General features: G+C 38.0%; 1 protein-coding gene across 2 annotated transcripts in view; it reads right to left on the bottom strand.

The window, feature by feature from the left end:
- The window catches only part of Sos (Son of sevenless), a 65,513-nt gene extending 52,443 nt beyond the window's left edge, over positions 1-13,070 (bottom strand). For both annotated transcript variants that reach the window (XM_053766215.1, XM_053766214.2), the window contains exons 1-14: positions 12,720-13,070; positions 11,103-11,222; positions 10,490-10,615; positions 9,717-9,893; positions 9,104-9,313; positions 8,322-8,451; positions 6,720-6,823; positions 6,154-6,229; positions 5,389-5,545; positions 4,349-4,479; positions 3,218-3,318; positions 2,211-2,325; positions 917-1,058; positions 47-194 (exon numbers count right to left, since the gene is read on the bottom strand). In XM_053766215.1, coding sequence (XP_053622190.1) covers positions 47-194; positions 917-1,058; positions 2,211-2,325; positions 3,218-3,318; positions 4,349-4,479; positions 5,389-5,545; positions 6,154-6,229; positions 6,720-6,823; positions 8,322-8,451; positions 9,104-9,313; positions 9,717-9,893; positions 10,490-10,615; positions 11,103-11,222; positions 12,720-12,815 — 1,833 coding nt within the window. In that variant the 5' untranslated portion in view covers positions 12,816-13,070. The remainder of the gene's footprint in view (positions 1-46; positions 195-916; positions 1,059-2,210; positions 2,326-3,217; positions 3,319-4,348; positions 4,480-5,388; positions 5,546-6,153; positions 6,230-6,719; positions 6,824-8,321; positions 8,452-9,103; positions 9,314-9,716; positions 9,894-10,489; positions 10,616-11,102; positions 11,223-12,719) is intronic.
- Positions 13,071-13,252: the final 182 nt, after the last annotated feature.

Here is a 13,252-nt window from a genome sequence, read left to right as displayed (position 1 = left end):
GGGATAGTTAGTATGAAAAACAGACAATTCCGCTGTACGTTTTTACCTTTATCAGCGGGGGCGGTGCGTTGTCAGCGTGAGGCCTGGCGGCGTCCTCCAGCACGATGTTGTCCGGGGAGTCCGGCACCGCGAACCGGTACAGCGACGCCGGGGGCAGCTTCAGGGGGTGACGCCTCTCCAGATCTAGGAGGATGCTGCATACAAACAAAAACATTCAACAAACATTATGCGCAAACGCAATGCTGTGTTTTATTAATACAGAATCGGTTATGGTGTCGTGGTTAATACGCCCGCCTGTGGATCGTAAGGTCTCAGGTTCGTATCCCACTCGTGCCGTATGAGTTTGTATACCAATCTGACTCATGTGTAGTAGTTTTCATCGACCGCCACTTGCTTCCGGTGGAGGAAAACATCGCGAGGAAACCTGCACACTGGTGGACAGTTTGGTTCACTAGTGTGTATGCGACTGTCTGCCACTAGATGGTAGGTAGTCGTAAAAGTCATGTCAGATGCCTTTAGGCGACTACGAGAGTAGTAGGTACTCTTAAGTAATCAACCTACCCCACTGTTACGAGTAAGAAACTATGTTTATTGAAAAAAAAATCACTGTTCTGGATAGACAGGGGCGCGGGTTCAATTCCCGTTCGATTCCAGAATTTATTCATCTCCTCATTATTTAAAACAAGTTTATTTGTTAGACAAATTAAAAATCCCCCTCAATATTCATTTGGCTACAACTTTTGAACGGCTGAACAGATTTTCAAGAACACTCGGTATAAAATTATCTATTATGACACCAAAAAAAAAAATACTAAACGAAAATCGGTTCCTCTGTTTGGGAGCTACGATGACACAGACAGACACGTTAAACTTATTACACCCCTCTTTTTGCGTCGGGGTTTAATAAAACACTCACCTATCAACAGTTCGTTCCAACATAGGCTTAGTGTTCAACATGACGAGGTCACACATCCAGTTTCTCTTCTCCGCGCAGGACGCGCAAGCCAAGACCACGCCCGGGCCCACGCGTGGGCATAACTCCACGAGGTGCCGGCCCTCTGTTGGGCAAAAAAAATTTATGTCGCATACTAAAATTATAAGGAGATTTTTTTATTATTTTAGAAATATTTTTTTTAAGAGGTAGGCGTTTGTGAGTTTGTATGTTTGAGGCGGGTAATCTCCGAAAGTACCGAACCGATTTCAAAAATTCTTTCACCATTACAAATGTACATTATCCAAGATTGGTATAGGCTATATTTTTTATCAAAATTCCCACGGCAACATCTAGTAATGAATAAAGTAAAAAAATACTGGACCGATTTCGATGAAATTGTGCACAGAGACAGACAAAACTTTCAGGATAAATACAGACTAAAATAAAGTAGCTTTCCGTCTGTCTGCCTATCCATAAGGACAAAATATCTAAGCATACATATGTATAACGGGAGCGAAGCCCCGCAACTAGTTAAATAATGATTTTGATTTAACTAGCTGCGCCTCGGGGCTTCGCTCCCGTGGGAATTTCGGGATAAAACCCTATGTGTTATTTATTTTTAATCTTTTATCATTTATTCAGAAATTAGGCCTCCGCAGGCACTTTTTCATGTCATATTCTAAATTAAAATTATATTTACCAAAGCTACAAACTACTGGCATTTCGGAACGATCACCGCTGAGAAGAAATTCCGATAGAAACTCATTCAAACAGTGTTGGTATATCATGTCAGAAGGGCTTACAATTTTTTAAATATATGTATACAGGGTTACTGGTGTCTAACGCATAAGGTGCATGGAGACTAACACCTTTTGTTCTACGACTTTTGTCTAAACGTAATAAATACATACATTTTCCTTTTTTTAGTTTTAATGTCGTTTCTATAAAACGTTAACTCTATGTTCGATTCCGCTACATAACGCTACTGTACTGTCTCGCGTTGCTCGGCTATTACATACAGATAACATGTGTAGAGTCGCAAATTAGATTGTATTTTTTTTTGTATATGAAAAAAGTCGTAGAATAAAAGTTGCTCGTTTTGATGTACCCAAGTAGTCATTAGGAGGTTTTGCGTTTGACACCAGTGACCCTGTATATTCGACATAGAATGACAAGAGAACACAAAGGACATGAACGCGTAGAGCAAGTTAGGAGAGGGTTTTGCCCAGCAGTGGGACTTAAACAGCTAATAAAAAATAAAGTATACAAGACTCACCATCCGTATCTGGCCGGTCTATCAGCTCCAACTTCCTCACGTGTAGCTTCTCCTTTAGCTTGAGCTGATGCTGTGCGGAACCTCCAGGTACCAACGTACCGCTGTTCACGCCCACCTGGAATGATAAATATTGTATATGATAGATAGATGTCGCCCGTTGCTTCGCTCCCGTGGGAATTATGAGATAAAATATAGCCTACAGCAATCTTTGATAATGTACCAAAGTTCTTGGGTTTGTTCATTACAAACAAAAATACAAATCTTTTCTCTATATATGACATGTCAAGCCCGAGGCGTAGCCGAGGGCGTTAATCACGCGATTGTTTAAAAGTGGCCTAGTTTTTGAAGTACAGTAGATTATATTAGGTAAAATTCATAAAAAAAAACGACATTTCAATAGCTATTGAATTAATCAAATTAAAATATAATAAATTAACAAAAATTATGAAGAGGTCAAAAGGTTAATGCGGCTCCACACTGTCGTCGAACAGTATATTAAACTATGACGTATATAATACATTGTTGGTTTTTCATTGCGGTAAATAAAAGCACTCGTACTAACTACGCAATGTTCAAGCATTCGCGTCGGCGTGTGTCCGAGTTCGGCGACAGTGTGGAGCTGGCATTAGCAAGTTTACTTGTTAGACAAATTAAAAAACCCGCGACTTTTAACATTCATTTCGCTACAACTTTTAGATGGCTGAACAGATTTTGATCAAACATCTTTAATAATCGTCGCATAAAATATAATTATCTAATTAAAAAAATCGCATCCAAATGGCTTCACCCGTTGATGACCTGCGGTGCCACGTACACAGACAGACAGACAGACTTAAAACAGCCCTCTATTAACGTTCTCTTTTAGCGTCGGGGTTTAAATTCAAATTCAAATCATTTATTCAAATCACATTGGCAGGCACATTTTGACGTGAATCTTTTTATGAAATCTAGTACATATAAGTGATGACAAGCAAGAAGAAGAAGAATAAGAAGAAGAAGTGGCTCACGAGCGAGGAGACGGGCTTGCAGAGCAGCAGCAGCCCGTCGAACAGGAACGCGCGGCGCTCCGCCGGCCGCTTGCCCGCGCCCAGCTTCGACAGCGTGTCCTCTGCGCGCCGACCCAATCATATTTATATACACATTCATGGGAAAGTGTGCTTGTTCGTTTGTTACCTCTTCACGCTCTATCCCTATACGTGATGTGTTCTCTTCATAGTCGTATTCCTCATGGCTGAGGGTCGTGTTCATTACGTAGAATGAAACACACACAACAACTCTCTTGGCATTATTAATGGAGTGGTTTGCCGTTGCCTTCTCCATTTCACACGCAAGTTAACAATCAACCAGTGTGCAGGTTTCCTCACGATTTTTCCCTTCGCCGGAAGCAAGTGGTGGTCGATGAAAACTACTGTACATGAGTCAGATTTGTATATAAACTCATGTGGCACGAGTAGGATTCGAACCTGGGACCTTTCGATCCACAGGCGGGCGTCTTAACCATTAAATAAAATAATTTATGTCAGTCCTATTTTCATGTAACATTTGTGTAAACACATCACGTCCAAGAGAGAAGTGTGACTCGTGGGGGTCGACACGACAACGTCATAATTATTAATAATATATAAGCTATCTCGGTCGCTGATATTATTTACCATAAGAACAACTGAGATTGTGGATTTTCAATTCGAAAAATTTACGCGAGCGAAGCCGCGGGAAAAATGCTAATATTATAAATGCGAAAGTTTGTTTGTTACCTCTTCACGCTCTATCTACTCAAGCGATCTTCTGGAAATTTTGCATACACGTAGTTTGAAGTGTGGACAAGGTACTTTTCATTCCGAAAAATTTTTCCGCGGGCAAAAAGCTACTATTATAAATGCTAAAGTTTGTTTGTTTGTTACCTTTTCACGCTCTATCTACTCAACCGATCTTCTTGAAATTTTGTATATGTGTAAAACTATGAAGAAATACGTAGTATACCTTTCACATATATTTCATCAAAATATATTTTCCCACAGGAAAATCACACGGGTCTTATAACTAGATATAGTGATTCAAGAGAATGGTTTAAGTGCATAAAGTCTCACCCGAGCGAAGCCGGGACGGCCCGCTAAATGTGCGAATGAAAGGAAACTCACCTCTGATAAACTCATTGCAACACTGACCGATGTCCCTACTATCCCAATTTTCGACAATTCTGGCCAATTCGTTGCACTTCTCTATGGCCAATTGGCGACGAGCGCGCGACGCCATTCTTAATGTTGTGTCCCTGGAACAAACAGATTAATTAGGGTGGAATTCACGCGCGTTTTGTACTCTGCCTGTGGGCTGTCATTAGTGTTTATCAAATTGTACCATACACCGTAATTTAATTATCCTATTTTATAAACAAAGTATTGGTACAATGTTAATTTTATAAATATAAATATAAAATAAAATAAAAAATATTCTTTATTAAAAAAAAAAAAAAAATGTCGGACGCTAATGAATCGCTACACGGCGCGTTCAAACGCTCGTGAAATTCACCCATTAAGTTTAGTTGACGCAAGGTTGTGCAATAGCATTCGTGTGTCTCGTCGAGCGTCCACCAAAGTGGCTTGTCTCAACATTTGTTCATAAAACGATGGTCTATATGTAACATATCGAATTTATATATTTATATAGTTTAAAAAAATTCACTAGTGTTAGATAGTGCTAACTGGCCAACCGCACTGGGCTTTATCTAGCAGGTTAGTTTGTATGTCAGATTGTAATATGATCTATCGGAAAGTGGTGAATGTTAAATAATCTAATCGTGAATGATGTAGGTTCCAGTATAGACCCCTGTGGCAACCCAAAATTAAATCAGAAAAGTTTGATTAATGTTTTATTTGAAATATGCTACAAATAGATTATAATTAACTAACTATTATGCCAAAGCTTATAAATGAAAAAAAAATTAACTACGTGGGTCACAGTATAGAACCCTGAGCAACACCGAAGTTAATTGAAAGAACGCAGACGAAATATAATGACTTCATGTAAATGTTTCCTATTCTATTATATTAAAACACAAATTATAAATTAAATCGGTCCTAGTATAGACCCCTGCGGAACCCCAACATAAAAATGAAGAAATTAAACAAAATCTCACATATTTCGACACAATTTTCAGTAGATATAATAACATCTCACTCACATCTTGGGTCCGTTGGCTGTAGCTTTCAACAAAAGCTTCTTTATAGGATGGAGGTTACATTCCACTTGCTTGAAGCTCTCCCTGTCGTCGCTCGCTGGCGCTATTTGCAACAACGCCAGCACGTAGTTGTGGTATAGGAATACGTGAGCTAAGGGCGCTGCAAAGAAAAATATATAGATTATAATTATACTGAAGTATTTTTCCGGTGAAGGAAAACATCGTGAGGAAACCTGCACACTGGTTGATTATTAACTTGCGTGTGAAATGGAGAAGGCAATGGAAAAACCACTCCATTAATAATGCCAAGCAAATTGTTGTGTGTTTCATTCCAAACCACTCCATTAATAATGCCAAGAAAGTTATTGTATATACGAGTATATAGCTCATTAATTGTGTGTGCTCGTATCATATGTAATCATTTTATCAATAAACCCTGTAAAATCGTGTTCGGTTGTATCAATCAATGAACCCATCAACAGCATAAAGAGTGTGGGTTAGCAAGACACACAGCGACGACCTCGGTGGCGCAGTGGTTCAGTGATTGCCTCTGAACGGAGAGGTCCCGGGTTCGATCCCCGGTCGGGTCATGATGGAAAATGATCTTTTTCTGATTGGCCCGGGTCTTGGATGTTTATCTATATGTGTATTTGTTATAAAATATAGTATCGTTGAGTTAGTATCCCATAACACAAGTCTCGAACTTACTTTGGGGCCAGCTCAATCTGTGTGATTGGTCCTAATATATTTATTTTATTTATTACTTACCGAGAAGAAGTTTCGGGAGGTAATACTTGACAGCGAGACGAAATCCATGGCCGGCGGTGTCCAATCGTTCCGAATACTGAAATATATATATATATTAGTCAGTAATCATCATCATTATGGGGTGCCATCTTCGAATTGAAGTTTGGAGGTCAGCATACGGAAACCCTCGCGGCTTTGGGCCTCTATTTTCAATTAGGAATAAATCAAAAATATAATTACTTTTTCGCCGCAAACTACTATATAGTATTGTTTTGCAATATTAGATTTACTGTCGACAGGCTTATCGACTTTTGACGAGCTCGGTGGCGCAGTGATAAAGTGCTTGCCCCTGAACCGAGAGGTCCCGCGTTCGATCCCCGGTCGGGTCATGATGGAAAATGATCTTTTTCTGAATGGCCCGGGTATATATGTATATGTTATAAAACATAGTATCGTTGAGTTAATATCCCATAACACAAGTCTAGAACTTACTTTGGGGCTGGCTCAATCTGTGTGATTTTATTTATCGATATTATGGCTTTTATCGATGTAAAACTATCGGATAATTCAGCAACACTTCAACTTACCATTGGATCAGATACTATCCTCTGCAACTCGTCTCTAGACTCCTTCCGCGTCACAATGTTAGCATATCGTACGTACGCGCGGAATTCTTCCACCTCCGCCAATTCTGTAGAGAAGAGAACAAATTTTAAATAATTTTCAAACGATATTACATTGTACAGGGTGGCAAATTATTTTCATGCAACAACTGTCATATTTACCGCCAAAACAAAATGGCGGCAAATATGACAGTTGTTGCAGTTGAAAATAATTTGTGTACGGCAAATTTATTATGGAGCGTTTTACGACGGAACATGGTGATTTAATTATTAAAACGTTTTACGAAATATTAAAAAGAATGTTTCCCGGTCGATTAATTTCGAGAAGCGGTGACATTGATTGGCGCCCAAGATCGCCTGATTTAACAGCTCCTGACTTTTCTCTGTGGGGCTATCTAAAGGGACGTGTCTATGCTAACACGCCAATGAACCTTCAGAAATTAAAACAAAATATTCGAGACACAGTCGCTGAGTTAACGCAGGAAATGTATGAAAAAGGGTTCGCATCTGCGGTGCTGCTAGAGGTGGACATTTGTCTGACATTGTTTTCCATGTATAAAATACTATATTCATATCTAAATACTATATTCAACAGGGAATACTCGATATATTATATATTTCATGGAATAAAATTACAAAACTAAAGTGTATACCTGTTATTTGGCCACCCTGTACTTCTCTTTTTTATTGTTCACTTTTTTTATCCCGAAAAACAGTTACAGGATATCACTAAACAAAAAATCGCCGAACTGTAAACCAGTTTGTCGGCGAAAAACAAATGCACTCACTTTTGACATAACCTAATATTATATTAAACTAAGATTTTTCTATTATTTACTACTATATCTGTCTATTCAGTCACGGTTTCAAGCTAAATTTTCTTTAACTTTCTTTTAAAAATATGTTTACTTTTATAATCTTCTAATTTTAACAACTTATTGTAATGTAATTACAATAATTCTTGGCAATAGGTCTTTCATTTCATTCGTTCTTTCTCCGTAAAAAATATTAGCACTAGATTCTACGTACATTTTAAAATTAAATTAAATTCACATTATACTTTCTTGGGATTACATGATAAAAATTTTCACGATGCAATTAAATAACTCGTTCTATCATGAACCGGTAAAATCTTACACGCTTCTTTGGTTTTTTTATCTACTAAAAGTTTAAGAAAACGCGTTTGAAAGTTTGATCACATAATATTTTGACTAGGTATGTACGGAACATACCTGGGTTTACATCCTGAATATATATATAGTTGTTGAACGGTCAAAATTGAAGTCTTAACCGAGAGAAATCTATACTATTATTATAGAGGTAAGCGTTTGTGAGTTTGTATGTTTGAGGCGGGTAATCTTAGTATCCCATAACACAAGTCTCGAACTTACTTTGGGGCTAGCTCAATCTGTGTGATTTGTCTTAATATATATATTTTTTTAAATCTCCGAAACTACCGAACCGATTTCAAAAATTATTTCACCATTAAAAAGGTAGATTATCCAAGATTGTTATAGGCTATGTTTATGTAATATTGAATGAGTGAATGATTGAATGAATGAATACCTTCAAAACAACTCCCGATGTACGGTGTGGGCGAGTCCTGCGACATTTCCATGGCGTCCTCGAGGTTGCCAAGTAGCGTTGTGGTCAGCTCGTATATATCCACAATGTTGCCGAAAATCAGCGCTATTGACTGTAAATACATTATTGTCAATATCAGATACTAGCTCTTGCCCGCGGCTTCGCGTGATTTCCCCTTCAGTGAAACATTTGGTCTCTTTAACTAATCTGGTTTCCCCATTCAAACTTTGTACCCCCGTTTGACCCCCTTAGAGGATGAATATTGAAAAATTCTTTTCTTACTGCACCCCTAGACCACATGAGGAGCCTGCGTGCTAAATTTAAAGTTTCTAGACCCAGCGGTTTGGGCTGTGCGTTGATGTGTATTCAGTGTTTTCTTTTATACTTTTTAGTTCAACTAGCTGCGCCTCGGGACTTCGCTCCCGTGGGAAATTCGGGATAAAAAGTACCCTATTGGATCATCTAGGGGGTTCAGAACCGGGAAATCCGTCTAGGTTCTAGATATTGGATCATCTCAAGGGTCGATCATAGGTACAACAGATTTTATCACAAATAATACATGTATATACACTCACTTCACTGAGGGTCTACGCTTGATAGGCGGCCGGTCATATAATCACAGCCAAATCCTCAAAAATTTACATTACTTTTACGCGGTTCCTGGTCTTCGTCACAGGCGGAAAAACGACAAATGGATGACCTCAAGAGTCAATCCTGGGTCCAACACATTTAATTACAAACTAAATAGAATATTGGACACATACCTCACTGTCTTTATGTAGGATCTTCTCCAACTCATCCTTAAACACCCTGATGATGAGATGGAGTTCCCTCAGGAAGTGTTTCTCGTCTGCCAACAGGTCTCTCACCAACTCAGCGTAGCTCAGTGACGCTCGCCGCCCCAATTCTGGAGGGGGGGCGGTGGATGGCGAGGAAACTAACTCGGATTCTTGATAGAACATGTCCATCAGTACCTGGGAAACAAGAGAATAATTATATTTATCTAAATTTTGTTAACAACCCATCATATAGAATAGAATTTTTTTTATTTCCAAGTAACTAAGACTCATACTACTAATTAACTAATACAAATTATGAATAGATAACAAATAAAAACAGTACAAGACACATAACATAAAATATTTACAATTTATATATGTGGCCGTCCAAATCAAAAGGGACCTTATGGCGCCCGGCACTTACGCCATTATTGCCGTTGTTTTGTATTCGAACAACGGCAATAAAGACCTAAGTGCCAGCCGCCATAAGGTCGCTTTTGATTTGGACGACCACATATGAAATATACGTTTTTTCTATATATATATATATATATATATATACTTTAAGACGCCATGGTGTACAGATCAATTGTCTTACTTTATCGGCACACATTGCAGTCTTAACATCACTACTAGTTATAGTCTCATAACCAGACTTTTGCGAGATTTTCTTGACGAAGTTTCCCGCCAACTTGAGAATGTCCGCGCTAACGTATTCCAAGATGGCCGCCATGAAAACTGAGACTGATGTGTCGATCTTGTATTGGAGGACCTCCTGTACACAGGAAATATGTATTTAGCCAAGATTTAAGTCATGAAACAATGAAACATAAAATTATACACATAACTGCGTCCACATGTTTTGTCTTTTCTCTCTCGGCAAAGAGGCAAGTACTTTACCATTGAGTCACCGAGGTCGTCGAAAACTCTTAATACATAAAGTTTTTGGATAGTAACGATGTATTATCAGGTGTTTTTATCCAACCTCATCGAACCTTTGGGTCGTAACGTTACGACCCTTCTGCAACGCCTGGTGCAGCCGGTCCAGGGAGTCGGAGCTCCACATCCCATTGTTTCATCCTTTTCGAGTTTGTTATTGCTAACATTGGATTCAGATTTAATTAATATTGCCTTAAGACATCTGACATGACTTCTAGACCACATCCCATATTACAGTCTAGGTGTTGCCCGGGGCTTCGCTCCAGTGGGAATTTTGAGATAAAATATAGCCTATACCAATCTTGGATAATGTTCTTTTCTAATAGTGATAGAATTTTTGAAATCGGTTCGGTAGTTTCGGAGATTACCCGCCTCAAACACACAGAGTCACAAACGCTTAGCACTTTATAATAATAGTATAGACAGACATACCTTCTGCAGCGCCTGGTGCAGCCGGTCGACGGGCAGCGCGAGGCTGCGGCGCCGGCGCTGCGCGTCCGCCACGGCCCAGCGGTCCAGCGGCGTCGGGAACGACCGAGCCACGCGTTCTTCCACATCCTACGGAAAATATATATAATATCCGTCTTGTCATGTATGTGTTTTTAACGTGTCTGTATCCTTATCCTTACTAATACCAACTAATATTATAAAGTAAGTTTGTTACCTCTTCACACTCTATCTACTCAACCAGTGTTCTTGAAATTTTGCATACATGTAGTTTGAAGTATGTAGAAGGACATAGGGTATCTTTCATCCCAGAAAAATAACTGTTCCCGTGGGAAAATTGCGCGAGCGAAGCCGCGGACAAAAGCTATTGTAGTATAATAAAATCAAATGTGTAAAAGGGTAAAAATAATACAGCTTTACCCCATTATTCATAAAAAAGTTAAAGCATACTTTAAACTAAAATATGTTTTGTCACTATCACACTTTATAATATGTGCCGTTGACAGAAAGAGACGCAACATACTTTAACTTAAAGTTAGTTTTAAAATTTTTATGGGTAACCGAGTTAATCCATAACATACATTTCGGCTTATCATACCTGAACTGTGAGCGGCGAGGGTGCAGCGCAGAGCATTGCAAGCAGTCTGAGACAGAGAGACTCCACATACTGCAGGGCGCTCTCCTCTGCGTTCAGAGTCGGGTGCACCTGCTCTAGAACCTGAAAGAGAAAGACAGCTTAATATACTAATAACTACAAAAGTGTTTATAAATAAATATATTAGGATTCACACAGATTGAGCTAGCCCCAAAGTAAGTTCTTATAGCAAATATGTATATACTTAAACATAAACATCCAAGACATCCGGCCGGCACCATCATGACCCGACCAAGGATCGAACCCTCGATACAGAGGCAAGCACTTTACCACTGCACCACCAAGTGTGTTTTCTGTCAGTCTATCAGACTATCATGGCTAAAACATTGAGCAGATTTTGATAAAATTTGGAACACATATAGTTAATGGCCCAGTCAAACATAAGCTATTGTGGGCAACAGCTAGTGTGAAATATTAGCATGATAGGAATGAGTACTGTTTCATGAGTTTCCATTGGCATTTCTCATCAGAATTTGTTCTGAAGGGATAGCTTCTGAACGCTTTAGCTTTGAGAACTTATATAATTTGTACAAATTGGATATGAAATTTGATTTGAAAAAGAAGATTTTTGAATAAATTATTAAAATAGTCCCGTGTCAGTCTCTTCTCCATCTCTAAACTAGTCTATTTACTAGCAAATGTATTCCCATAATAATAGTTATCAATTAAATATTTCAAGCTCACAATCAATTTGAATTGTTAATTCTAGTTCAAAGTGAAGTTTAGAAAAATATGACATTGTTACTCTTCATTATTAACATCATATCATCTATCAAGTAATTAACTAATAAATTAGATAATGGTGGCATTTATTTATATATGTATATGTGATGTTTATCTATATATGTATTTGTTATAAAACATCGTTGAGTTAGCATCCCATAACAGAAGTCTCGAACTTACTTTGGGGCTAGCTCAATCTGTGTAATTTGTCCTAATATAAAAATAAAAAAAATAATAATTTATTTATATTTAGAAGAAAGAATGATTTAAATAGAATAACCTTAATTGATTGTTTTTCATATATTATCATAAGTAAATAAATAAATATTATGGACAAACCACACAGATTGAGTTAGTCCCAAAATAAGATCAAGACTTATGGGATACTGATTTAATTATACTATATTCTATAACTTATAATATACATATATCTATATCAACATCCATGACTCGAGTCAATCTGAAAAAGTTTTTATAAGTAGGTGATAGGTACTTAACAATAGTGCTTTTAGTGGCAAATTATTGAACACAGTTTGTTGGATAACCAAGGGATTCCCCTTGACACATGTTGAAGTAAATGAATTATGTATAACATACCATTGTCCAAATTATATCATTGCTGATAATGCATATCAAATGGTTACCTTGACAGACAATCTTTGTTTAATGTCAACATCTGGACACCCTAATATCAATCCAGTGAAATAACTAATATTTATTTGTTACAAATTGATAAAATATAAGCTTCAATAGAGCGGTGTTAGGGATAATTGGGAAGAAAATCGGGAGTTTTACAGAAAATTCGCGACGTCGTTCTTGTATACAATGAAGACGAACCTTGCGCAAGGGCCCGACAAACAGACCCCGCCATTTATCGGCGTTCTCCGGGTCCTGAAAGTCATAGCCTCGGCTCTCGTCCACGGACGGCAGCATTCTAACCAGATCTGCCGCGAAATCATGTAAACACAGTCCTGATATCACTCTAACATAACACACACCACCATTTCGTCTATTTTGGAAACTTGACAGCTTCCGAACACACAACTCCCGGTGAGATCACTGCAGAATGCAAGGTATATCTTAATTGATCACTGAGACACGATTAAAACAATTATAATGTGAAGAAATTAATTGAAATGTAAATTATTTGACTCATTTGATCGGCAAAACGACGCCATCTTCAATTTATTTTGTTGTCGCGTTCCCGTTGATTGATTGTTGCGTTTGCTTTAATTTATTTTATTTACACGCTCAAATTAATTTCCAGAAATATTTATACACTTGATTTTATTTTAAGAAAAGGTTCTTAGTTGTCTGAATTGGATTTTATTTATTTCATTCACATATTTTTATACATTATCATTATTAAT

The sequence above is a fragment of the Plodia interpunctella genome, chromosome 28, assembly GCF_027563975.2.
Source record: "Plodia interpunctella isolate USDA-ARS_2022_Savannah chromosome 28, ilPloInte3.2, whole genome shotgun sequence".
Taxonomy (NCBI): Eukaryota; Metazoa; Arthropoda; class Insecta; order Lepidoptera; family Pyralidae; genus Plodia; species Plodia interpunctella.
The sequence above is the reverse complement of the archived record's forward strand: the minus strand, read 5'-3'. Positions and strand labels throughout refer to the sequence as shown.